Source organism: Watersipora subatra, chromosome 5, assembly GCF_963576615.1.
Source record: "Watersipora subatra chromosome 5, tzWatSuba1.1, whole genome shotgun sequence".
Taxonomy (NCBI): Eukaryota; Metazoa; Bryozoa; class Gymnolaemata; order Cheilostomatida; family Watersiporidae; genus Watersipora; species Watersipora subatra.
Genome location: NC_088712.1, coordinates 59,596,144 through 59,608,922, shown reverse-complemented (window position 1 = coordinate 59,608,922; position 12,779 = coordinate 59,596,144). Strand labels below are relative to the sequence as shown.

At 36.2% G+C, this 12,779-nt stretch overlaps 2 protein-coding genes across 2 annotated transcripts; both read right to left on the bottom strand.

Annotated features, from left to right (window-relative positions):
• Positions 1-3,095: 3,095 nt before the first annotated feature.
• LOC137397538 (tigger transposable element-derived protein 1-like) lies at positions 3,096-4,409 on the bottom strand. Its single transcript, XM_068083830.1, has one exon. The coding sequence runs from the start codon at positions 4,407-4,409 to the stop codon at positions 3,096-3,098; it is 1,314 nt and encodes a 437-aa protein (XP_067939931.1).
• Positions 4,410-4,891: 482 nt separating this feature from the next.
• Positions 4,892-11,718, bottom strand: LOC137396961 (type-2 ice-structuring protein-like). Its single transcript, XM_068083247.1, has 3 exons — positions 11,512-11,718; positions 6,753-6,938; positions 4,892-5,384 (listed from the first exon to the last, which is right to left on the bottom strand). Exons 1-3 carry the CDS (start codon positions 11,651-11,653, stop codon positions 5,167-5,169), a joined length of 546 nt encoding a protein of 181 aa, XP_067939348.1. The 5' UTR covers positions 11,654-11,718; the 3' UTR covers positions 4,892-5,166.
• Between the last annotated feature and the right edge of the window lie 1,061 nt (positions 11,719-12,779).

Below are 12,779 nucleotides of genomic sequence, written 5' to 3'. Positions count from 1 at the left end.
TCCACAAGTAAACAAAACTATTTATTAGATTAGTCATGTGTGAATTTATTCTCACCCACTTTGGAAACCTATATAATATTACATAAAGACAACCAGGGCAGCCTGTCAGAGCTTTGATTATTCATGTATGACATGAAAGTCATTGTCAACTGTGAGAATTAGAGCAGGATGACAGTGAGTGACAAAGAGTTGTGTGCTTTCGTTTATAACAATACAATAGACTGGTTTTGTTGCATTGATAACTTACTGAAGTAGTTATGGCTCAACTTTACGCTTTGTTATTTTCCAGTGTAATAAGGTATATATTACACTAAATAAACTTTTGTTTCGAAGTCAATGGCTAAAGGCTATACAATATATACTGTTGTAGAATGTGATCCACTGAGAGCCGAGCCGGGCTGTGCTCAGTCAGGCAGAATAATGAGGTGACAGTTAAGCCAGTCAGAGCCAAACCAAGCTGGGCCGAGCTGAGAAGAGCCAAGCCGAGCAGAGCCGAGCCGAGCCGAGCCGAGCCGAGCCGAGCCGAGTCGAGCCGAGCCAAGCCAAAGCCGAGCCGGGTCAAGCCCAGCCAAGTAGAATGAGAGAGGGACCTACCCGCTATATAAGCCTGAACATTTGTGTTAGAGAGCAGAACTGTTCTGGGCCTGTTCATTGCATGTGCTTGATTATTCTTGTACTCTTATGCACGAAGCAGAAATATATGTATAAACTCATGCACCGAGTCTTGTACTAGTGGAGAAAAGTAAGGGTGGCACAAAACCTTTACAATATTATACCAGATCTGCTATACTTGGATCATTTTCTGATAACACTATAAACCACTAAATAGATTAAAACAGCATCAACTGTGGGTCATAGGATTGATCTAAGCAAGACCAAAAATGTTGCAAACAAAATGACAGAAAATAAGGATTTATTAGAAAGGAACTGATGACAGTTATACAAAAAAGTCTCTTTAGTGTACTTATAGATTTTTCATGATCGAATGAGTACGTTATCAAATGAATTGACAGTTGTTGTACTTTCCTTATAAGAAGCATAGTACTCTTGTCGATGAATTAATGCAGCTCATCGTGAAATCAAGGAAAATAGACAAAACTGGTCCATAAAAGCCTTAAATACCAAATCTCTACTATAGTGAGAACGGTTTCTCTCTGTCCGAAGCGACGCTAAAAGCGTTAGGAATAACGATTGCCTTGCACTGGAATCAAACTCAAATATTACAGTTTTTATATATTCACTAGTCAATTGTATGTAAAGCGTAATCCTTTAACCTGTTAGAAAACGATTGTGCAACAACCAATGATAATAACGTAGTAATGCTTGTTATATATTGTACTTTTAATATATTTAATTACTAATAAATAACAAAAGTACAATCTGTTCTTGGCAATCCACCTGTAATAGACTACTTCAACCAATAGGAAGGAGTTAAAAATGACTACTACTAGTACTGTCTCTGCAACATCTGATTTACTACATACTCATAAAGCTTTAATTATGTGCCAATTCAAGAATGAAAAATTGTTGCCAAATTTACTTAACACAAACTAATAAACTTTCCTTCTCATGTTAGGATGCTCGTAATAACACGTCACCCTATCAGTTTCATGTTGTTAGGTTAAAGACTGGTTCATGCTGTACACTGTATGTTGGAGTTGTACTCTCAGCAATTATTCGTCGACTATGTGCACTGTAAACTGATGACATCATTGAAGCATCCCGGATATGTGGGGAAACATTGCAGCTGTTAAGTGATATTTCGCCGATATTTTGCTGAGCAGCCACCACCGGCGCAATGTGCATCACTTCATTGATGGTGATGGGCTGTTCCAGCTTGCTTAATTTATATCTCCCTTTGTGATAGTTGATGCAAGACTAGTATTTTATTTGATTTGCTTCAGCATTGTAAAATGAGAGCATTAGGTCGCGAACTATTTTCTAATGTAAACTCAGATGGGTTTGTGACAGTGTGAACAATAATATAGCAGGCGATCACTAATGCATTGTGAGAATATCACTGACATACAGACGGTTCCCAAGCTACGAACGAGTTACGTTCCGAGCGATTGTTCGTAAGGTGAATTTGTTCGTAAGTTGCTTCAGTGCTATATTTTGTATTATATTTTATGTTTAAGGCCTATATAAGTATATCGAAGGTTTATATAAGTATGTTTAAGGCTTGTATAATATTTATTTCTTTGTATATAACATTTAATAAAATGGAGAGAATACGTACAGTATGTATTTTTATAACATTTAATAAAATGGAGAGAATACGTACGTACAGTATGTACGTATTTTTATATAACATTTAATAAAATGGAGAGAATACATACAGTATGTATTTTTATATAACATTTAATAAAATGGAGGGAATACGTACAGTATGTATTTTTATAACATTTAATAAAATGGAGAGAATACATACATACAGTATGTATGTATTTTATATAACATTTAATAAAATGGAGAGAATACGTACGTACAGTATGTACGTATTTTTATATAACATTTAATAAAATGGAGAGAGTACGTGCGTACAGTATGTACGTATTTTTATATAACATTTAATAAAATGGAGAGAACACGTACAGTATTGTACTACGTATTTTATATCATGAGAGGGTCTTCGTCGTCGCTGGAATGGGCTTCAAAAGTTACACTACTTCCTTCTCCGTAACTCCAATGCAGGAAGAAGATGAGGGTTGATGAGTATCTTCCTCAGAGGATTGACTAGAAACTGGGCAAAAGAAGTGATCTAAAGACGATTGCACAGTTTTCTTTTTTTTTCATCAAAAATAATGCGGTAGCACTGTATGGTATCATTCAATTGATTTGCAACCTTCGTGCACCGCTCAATATTTGGGTCTTGCAGCTCGAAGAGTGCGATGGCTTTATCTATGAGCGAAAACCCCTCAGCCAAGAGTTTCGTTTCGAATTTCTTCATGGGGACAGGCGTTTCTTCCTCCTCCTCCTCCTCTTCGACACGTTGCTGAATCTCCAACTCCATGAGGTCTTGGTTACTCAATTCCTCCCCATGGGACTCAAGCAATTCCTTGAAGTCCTCCTCCTGCAGGTCAAGCTCGAGTTTGTCACTTAGGCCGGCCGACAAGCGTGCTGAGGATTTCTTTGTTGATGCCCTCCTGATCAAAGCCACGGAAGTCGTTGACGAACTGAGGGCATAGAAGCCTCCACACGGCGTTGAGGTTGACCTCGGTAACCTCATGCCATGATGCATCAATGTTTTTTACGCAGTTCAAGATGTTATATGACTTCCAGTAGCTTCGTAAGGTCATCTCGGGGTCAGAATCTACTGCTTTCAAGGCCATCCTGTATGTCCGTCGGGTGTAATATTTTTTGAAATTGGCAATAACACCCTGGTCCATCGGCTGCAGAAGTGTAGTTGTGTTTGGCGGCAGGTACACAACTTTGACATGAGGATGAAAATCATTCAAGTGTGGGGGGTGGCCGAGAGCATTGTCCAGCACTAGCAAAATCTTGAATGGAATTCTATTATCCCGGCAATACAACTTCACTTCTGGGATGAAATGGTGGAAGAACCAGTCCTCAAATACAGCGAGTGTCACCCATGCCTTTGTGTTTGACATCCATATAACAGGGAGAGAGCTTTTTGTCACATTCTTCAGGGCTCGAGGGTTAGCTGCCCGGTAAACTAGCAGTGGCTTCAGCTTGTAGCTCCCTTCAGCATTCGCCCCAAGCATTAAGGTTAAGCGGTCTTTAGCCACTTTATATCCGAGCATCGTATTCTCTTCATGACTAATGTAGGTCTTCTCTGGCATTTTCTTCCAAAAAAGACCCGTTTCGTCGACATTGAAGATCTGCTTAGCCGAATAGCCACCCTCCTCAATGATCTCCTTCAACACTTGAGGGAATCGCTCGGCAGCCTCTGTGTCCGCAGATGCTGCCTCTCCGGACACAGACACATTGTGGAGATTCGCCATCTTCTTGAAACGGGAAAACCATCCGCAGCTGGCAGAAAACGTTTCTTTGGCAGCGCTTTCCCCAGCCTTAGCCTTGACATCCTCAAAGATAGATTTGGCCTTCTCCTGAATGAGCAGAAGGCTCAGAGGAAAACGCCGCCGTTGCTGATCATCGAGCCAAATGGTGAGAAGTTTCTCCATCTCTTCTATGATTTTCCCTCTTTTTTTGCTAATGATCGTCGATTGCATAGGCACTGCACCTTTCACGTGTTCCATTATACAATCTTTCTGTTTATAAATGGTACCGACTGTCGAACGATTCAAGTTGTATGCCCGTGCAACGATCACCATTTTCTCACCCGCATCAAGCTGCTTTATTATTGACACTTTCCTTTCAAATGAGATGGCTTGCCTCTTCTTTGCACTATCACTCTTACTAGAAGCCTTTCGCTTTTCACCAACCATATTGAATAATGGATGACCGAGATATTTACTGTACGTAATGATAAAAATATATAAGGCAGAGGAAGGTGGATGCTGGGTGGTGCTTCCGAGTAGTGCCTCTTTCTGTCTTTCTGCCGCTAATACGTCGGTAATACCGACGGTAATTCATACGGACATACGAACGCGCAGACCCTATTCGTATGTACCATTGTTCGTAACTCGAATGTTCGTAAGTAGGGAACCGTCTGTACTGCGATATAGTGTGAACCAACCTTTAGCAATCACCTACACACTTACCACTTCAAGCCTCACTGTCCCTTTTATTTTATGTCTAAAATGTGTGAAAAAGTGATGCGACCTTGAGTTACTGAATCTACGAATAGATTGTATATTACCTCTGGAAAAGTAGTTGAACTACATTTTGTCAACGAGGTTCAATTCTGTACAGTTTGATAGAAATTACCAACAATGAAAATTTAACAGATTTTCTTACAATTCATAGACATCGCTTTCACACTGTGAGATTATAATTGAAAAAGGCAATGATAAAAACATAAAAGATGGATGTTGATTACCAAGCGGAGTATTGACATTTTTATTGTAAAAGCACCTGCAGCGGGTGCCATGATTACAACAAATATAGATTGATGTAAATGTCACACTGTTTAGCTAGAGCCTCTTATATGTGTCTGCGTGAATAGAAGTTTGTTTATTTTCATATCACAACAATTAAGGCCACACCATTGGCTAGTTGAAGAGCAATACAATGCTAAACAGTTTAGAATGATCCACGTTCACAAACATACTTAAAAGCGGCTCCGCAGTATAGGTCATCCCAGTGATAACCGTTGATGCTGCCCCACATTTGGAAACATGAACCACTACCGTCTGGCACACTATTTATGAAATACTTCATTTCTACTCTTGATCCATTGTCCCATAGCCATTCACCATTCACTTCTCTCGCGCCTATTTGCAATACATCAACATCCCACTCTGTAAATTAGAAGATATACATAATATAGACGAGTATATAGAGCGTTTTGTGTAAGAAGTGTGAAGTCACTCAAACAGTTATTCTACAAATAGCAGCCCTGAATCTTGTTAGTAGAATACTACATAAATACAGAAAAAGAATTGAAAGTTTTTTAGAGACTAGCAAAATGTTTGAGTTCTTTTACAACTAACAATGTCTGTGAGTCTTTCTACAACTAACAACATCTGTTAGTTCTTCTACAACTAACAACATCTGTGAGTTCTTCTACAACTAACAACGTCTGTGAGTCTTTCTACAACTAACAACATCTGTTAGTTCTTCTACAACTAACAACATCTGTTAGTTTTTCTACAATAACAACGTCTGTGAGTTCTTCTATAACTAACAACATCTGTTAGTTCTTCTACAACTAACAACATCTGTTAACTACCGATTCTACAATCAGATTTGACCAAACTCTTATTCACAGATGTACCAAAATCAGCAACTAACTAAATTTAAAGTTTAAAATTTTGTGCCATCAACATTACTTATGGATTAAGTTAATTGAAACCGCAATTTCTTTTAAAGACATCTTCAAGAATTGTTTAAAACTACATGCAAACTATATGTGTTATTTAGCCTTGTGTTCTAACTTTTACTAATGCTTAATCTTTGTTGTCAAAGTGGTATTTTTTTTTTAAATTTCAAAAACTTTAAAACTTGGCTGCATTACATTTCTTTAATAGATGAATAAAACATAATCTAAATTAAACATGCTGCTTTCTCACAAAAAATTCCAATAATCAAAGCTAAAAAAACATGCATGATTTTTATGTTTCTGCATATGAAACTATGACTAGCGTAGTGATTTTCTTTACTGAACACAGGTGACCATGAAATTCATTTTAAAGGTGTAACGGTGGTTTTTTAAACCAATATTAAGTTAGAATATTAAATTATTTTTAAATCAACCTCATGATAAAGCACATACCAAATCAACAACAAACCAATACCAACATCAATTCTAATCAATATCAAATCACAGCAAACTAACACCAAAATCAAATCAACATAAACATGAAGTGAAATCAACACAAAATCAAATCAACATAAACATGAAGTGAAATCAACATAAAATCAAATCAACATAAATATGAAGTGAAATCAACATAAAATCAAATCAACATAAATATGAAGTGAAATCAACACAAAATCATATCAACATAAATATGAACCTTAACTCAAGTCAACATCAAATCAACACATTACCGAAAGGCATTATTACTCAGAAGTCACGACTTGGAGGCTTTATGTGTGGCTTTGGTGATAAAACTGTAGAATTTTTGAATAAATCCTGTGAAAGTAGCTTTGAAAAATTCACTGACCTGAGTTTGCTTTCCTGAAGCTAATAAACCAGTTTCTAGAATGTTCTGTGTCAAAAACAGCCATTCTTCCACCAAGAGCCACGCATGAATCTCTGGCATCACTAGGTATGCGGAAGTCAGTTGACAACCAGAGACAGGTGCCTGTGATAGGATTCTGCACCCATCCAGTTGAGCAGTCAAGTATGTCTGTCAACCCAGGAACCATCATGGAGTTATTTTGTGTAATACCAGGCTAATAGTGATTGGAAGCTATTAGCTAACCAAAAAACCTGGCGTCGTTTTATCACAGAAGAGGGTTATCTATTTTAAACTAAGCTGTTTCTTACTGGTTCTCATATTTGTCAGATATATATATATATATGTATATCTGTATATATATACAGATATATATCTATCTATCTATATATATATTATATATATATATGTACATGTATGTATATATATATACATATATATACATATATATATATATATATATATATGTATATATATATATATATATATATATATATATATGTATATATATACGTCACCTTCGACCTAACAACTGGGAAATACTCACCGTACAACAAACCCAATAACATCCCGTCATACATCCACACTCAATCCAACCACCCACCCTGCATTATAAAGCAGCTACCTCAAGCAATCAACCACCGACTATCAGCAATCTCATCCGATGCTAATGAGTTCAACCGAGCAGCACCACCGTACCAGCAGGCATTGACAACAAGCGGATATACACACCAGCTGAAATTCACACCCCACGAGACCACTACACCAACTAAACAACACAGGCGACAAAGAAAAATCACATGGTTCAACCCACCATATAGCAGAAACGTGGCAAATAACATCGGTCAGACATTCATCAAAATATTAAATAAATCTTTTCCGAGCAATCACCCTCTAAGAAAGCTATTTAATAGAAACAACACAAAGATTGGCTACAGCTGCATGCCTAACATCAAACAAACCATCAACAATCACAATAAGAGGCTTTTGAACAACGCCACGACGCACCCAGCAAACAACAAAACATGCAACTGTCACGCACCAAATGAATGCCCTCTCGAAGGAAACTGTCTTAGCAAGTCGCTCATTTACCAAGCTGTAGTCACCGCAGACGACGGTAGCAAACCTACAGAAAGTTATATTGGCCTCACAGAAAATACCTTTAAGACACGATTCAGCGGCCATATATCATCTTTCAGGCACCAGGACAAGCAATCTGCCACAGAGCTTAGTAACTACATCTGGCAGCTAAAAGGCCTGAACACACCGTATACAATTAAATGGAAAATCGTTCAACATGCAAGGCCATACGACCCAGCCACCAAGCGTTGTAACCTGTGCATATCAGAAAAGTACGTCATCCTCACAAAACCAGAAACGAGCTCACTCAACAAGCGCAACGAGCTAGCTTCCACATGCCGACATTCTACTAAATACACACTACGAAATGCAATTACATAGCTATCAGTCGTTATAGTAATTACACCTCTCTTATATATAACTCAGTTGGACCAAAACAATTTTATCTGATGATTGTCTGCGTAGCAGACATGAAACTAATAGTAATGAAGTTGTTTTTTATCTAAGGTTTTACATGAATAAATTATATATATATATATATATATATATATATATATATATATATATATATATATATATATATATATATATATATATATATATATATATATATATATATATATATATATATATATATATATACTATTAGTTTCGTGCTTGGTAAGAGCAATCTTTAAAACAATTGCTCTTACCAAGCATGAAACTAATAGTATATATATATATACACAACACTTATACTTTAGATAAAACACTTTATTACTATTAGTTTCATGCTTAGTAAGAGCGATTTTTTTAAAGATTGCTCTTATATTACCAAGCACGAAACTAATAGTAACCAAGTGTTTTATCTTAAGTTATAGTCTGTTTTATTGATTTTAACTTGCTCTGATTTTATCATTGAGTGCACGGATCTTACGCTTTTACTCATGTATATACATGTATATATATAGTATATATATACATGTATATATATGTATATATATATATACATTATATACATATATATAGAATAATGCTACGCTTCTCTAGCATGGTGCTCTATTACTGGAAGTAAGAGCTAAAGTATAAAAGAAGTAGGAGATGACTAAAGATGAATTTTTATTACTAATAGTTTCATGTACAGAGTACAATCATCAGACAATAACTCATGCTACAATGACTACCCTATTGCCAATGTTTGGGCTCACATGTTAGCTTGTGCCTGCTAGAAAAATATTGCATTGTTATGCATTGTTATATATATACTAATGAACCTGAGTAACTTACCTGGAAAGCTAGATATTAACTAAAACAATACACGCGTTTTAGGCCAACTTCATAATTGTTACACGTAATGGTCAACACTGCCAGTCATTAAGCCTAATCAAGCGCTTCAGGTGTGAGTATCTTAACTAATGGAATGACTATTTGCCCAATGAATCCATTGCATTCTGTTAGCTTAATTGTTAAGTTCGCCCCTTTTAGATTTAGAGGTCCCGAGACCAAATCCAGCGCCGTGCGAATTTTTCATTGCCATTTTTCATTCATATATATATATATATATATATATATATATATATATATATATATATATATATATATATAAACTAACGGAATTTTCATTGTTGCATGGGTATTAAAATCAGCTTATAAACAGTGATAGCAATACCGCACTTATAAACTCAGCTTATAAACAATGCCACTTGCCATTAGCCTGGCACATTGCCAATGACTAATTTAAGTAAGCTAGTGATCTACTGTAGTCGGCTCTTACTAATACATAGAATGACGTTGCGGTGTAATGGAGAGCGATAGCATATTTTTACCCACATAGCAACATATATCGCCCAATGAATCCATCAATCTCGCCTAGCTCAATGGTTTAGCATAATTGTCTGGGGAACAGGAAGGTTCCAAAATCAAATCTTCCGCGATACAGATTTTTCATACCAATATTTTCATAGCTATAACTGGACAAACTGAAGGACAGACAAACTTTGAGATTTATATAGTTTATAGCAATGAAAAATCCTCATGACATTGGATTTGTTCTCGGGACCTCCAGATATAAATGCAGCATACTTAACCATTAAGCTACAGTATATTTATTGGGCAAATAGTCATTACATTAGTTAAGATAATCACATTTGAAGCGCTTGCTTGAGGTTAATAACTAGCAGTGTTGACCATTAACACCATTGTAACGATTATTAAGCTGGCCAAAAATGCATGTAATGTTTTGGTAAAATGTTTGTAAAGATTTAACTTTCCAGGTAATTTATTCAAATTTATTAGGTAATTATGCTATTACCCGTGCAACGCCGCGCATTTAACTAAGAAATGTATATATATATATATACATATACATATATGCATATACATAAAAATTGTTTCCTCACTCTTGTTAACCCAATGTAGCAATTATAGTAGCAATGTCTACTCAAGCTTGGGTCTCCTACCAGAGACCTAATAGTTTAAAGATTGACATGCAACAAAATTCACATTACAGTTATTTGATATCATAAGATTCACCATGTCTTACTCTGTTGTGTTGTAGGTTCAAAATATTTGGAAATGTGATTAAAAGCTCTTAAAAGCTTAAAAACGAACAGTTGAAAAAACCGCCGTAAGTTGCAATCTCTTACTTTGGTGACGTATTCAACTCAATGTGGTTATTGTTTTGACACGTGATGTCGTCACGTGAAATGAAAGGCAAATAAAAAGCTCGATATAAAATGTCTCGTAGCACTAGTTTATGACAGACACTTTGGCTTCTAAAGGAAAACCCTTATCAAATATTATAGAAGCTCCTACTTTCCAGTGTTATTTCAATTTGGTCTAATCATCTAGTCATAATCCGATCATGTGACCCATACTTCCTGCCAAATAGAGCGAACAATTTTTGAAGCATTTTTCGTCCATCACAATTGACCAACAGGCTCCTCATAGTTATCAGAGGATGATATGCACTCCTCGAGCTAAGGTTAAAAAGTTAAACTGATTTTTAGGCTAAGTTTTGAGATATCAGCGCTCAAAGAGACAGCATTACGATGAAACATGACAACGTAAAGACAATAGACATGGTTTTATTGAATGCTTGAAGTTTACTTGTGAAAATATTTTGATGAATGAGGTTGCATGAAAGTGTAAACAGAAGTGTGCTCAACTACGCCCTATTTGAGCCATTTTTTGAGAGAGATTCCAATTTGTGGCGTTTTCGTGATGGCTGCGATTAACTGTTCGTTTTTGAGCTAATAAGAGCTTGTAATCACATTTCCACATACTTTGACCCTACAACACAGCAGAGTAAAACATGGCGAACCTTTTGATATCAAATAATTGTAATGTAAATTTTGTTGCAAGTCGATCTTTAAGCACTCGCCTCAAGATCTTAGCCATTCCCGAATGCACACTTTTCTGCAACAAACTTGTGTCGATTGTTGCCAGTATTTGAGCAAGCCACATTTGATGTGCAGGTGTTATAGCACCTAATGCTTCAATGGCTGTTGGAATTAAAATTGTTCTTACATGCTAGCACTTGTCAATCTCCTCTCTGAGGGGAAGATATTTCTCCCACTTTCTCCTTTTTTCTGCTGGCTATGCTGTAGCTATTGAGTACTACACAAAGTCTTGTCAACATCGCTGCTAGCAGATCACCACAACAAATTAAGAGAAAGTCGCTTACCTCTTTTACAGACGACTAAATCAATTCCCAGAGCTGGCACTGTTTTATTTGTCGAGATAGAGCAGGCTCCGGAACTTTGGTTATATGAAATAGACTTGCAGTCAATTTGTGCAGCGCAATGCAGTAAACACAGGCTACTCATCGATGTAGTTATGGTAACTTTAATACTGTCTGGTAACAGACCCTCATCATTCTTACAAATGTAGCTGAAACTATGGGTAGCATTCTTGCCCTACAATAACAGCAGCGTACGTTTAGAGTTTTCTTTTCATTATGCTTTCAGTCGAATACTTTGGAATCTATACTCTGTGCTCATACATTTGTTCACTCAAACACAGCTAAAAAGGAACTATGTATATAAAATATAAAAGCAAATTCTAATTAAAAAAAATCTAAACAATCATTTAACCATGAAAAAGTAAATAAAAAAGGAATAGAAATTAGCAAACAGTAATCTCGAAAACCTGCGTGAAACAAAATGTAAAAACATTATAATAGATTAAATATAATAAATAAAAATGAAAAACGAAATGTTGGAAACAATATAGTTAAATAAAGTAAATAGCAAGCAATAAAAAACCAAAACTTAAGAAAGTTGAGGTTTTATTGCAAAATTGCAGGTCAGTTGGAAGCCATTAAATAGCACCACGTATACTTCCTGGAATAACATACTCCTGGTATTACACTGACAAATATTCTTAGTGGTACACTAGCTAATACTCTTATTGATACACTAGCTAGTACTCTTAGTGGTACACTAGCTATTACTCTTAGTGGTACACTAGCTAATACTTTTAGTGGTGCACTAGCTAGTACTCTTAGTGGTACACTAGCTATTACTCTTAGCAGTACACTAGCTGATACTCTTAGTGGTACACCAGCTAATACTCTTAGTGATACACTAGCTATTACTCTTATTGATACACTAGCTAGTACTCTTAGTGGTGCACTAGCTATTACTCTTAGTGGTACACTAACTAATACTCTCAGTGATACACTAGCTATTACTCCTAGTAGTACACTAGCTAATACTTTTAGTGGTACACCAGCTAGCACTCTTAGTGGTACACTAGCTATTACTCTTAGCAGTACACTAGCTAATACTCTTAGTGGTACACTAGCTATTACTCTTAGTGGTACACTAGCTAATACTTTTAGTGGTACACTAGCTAGTACTCTTAGTGGTACACTAGCTAATACTCTTAGTGGTACACTAGCTAATACTCTTATTGGTACACTAGCTAGTACTCTTAGTAGCACACTAGCTA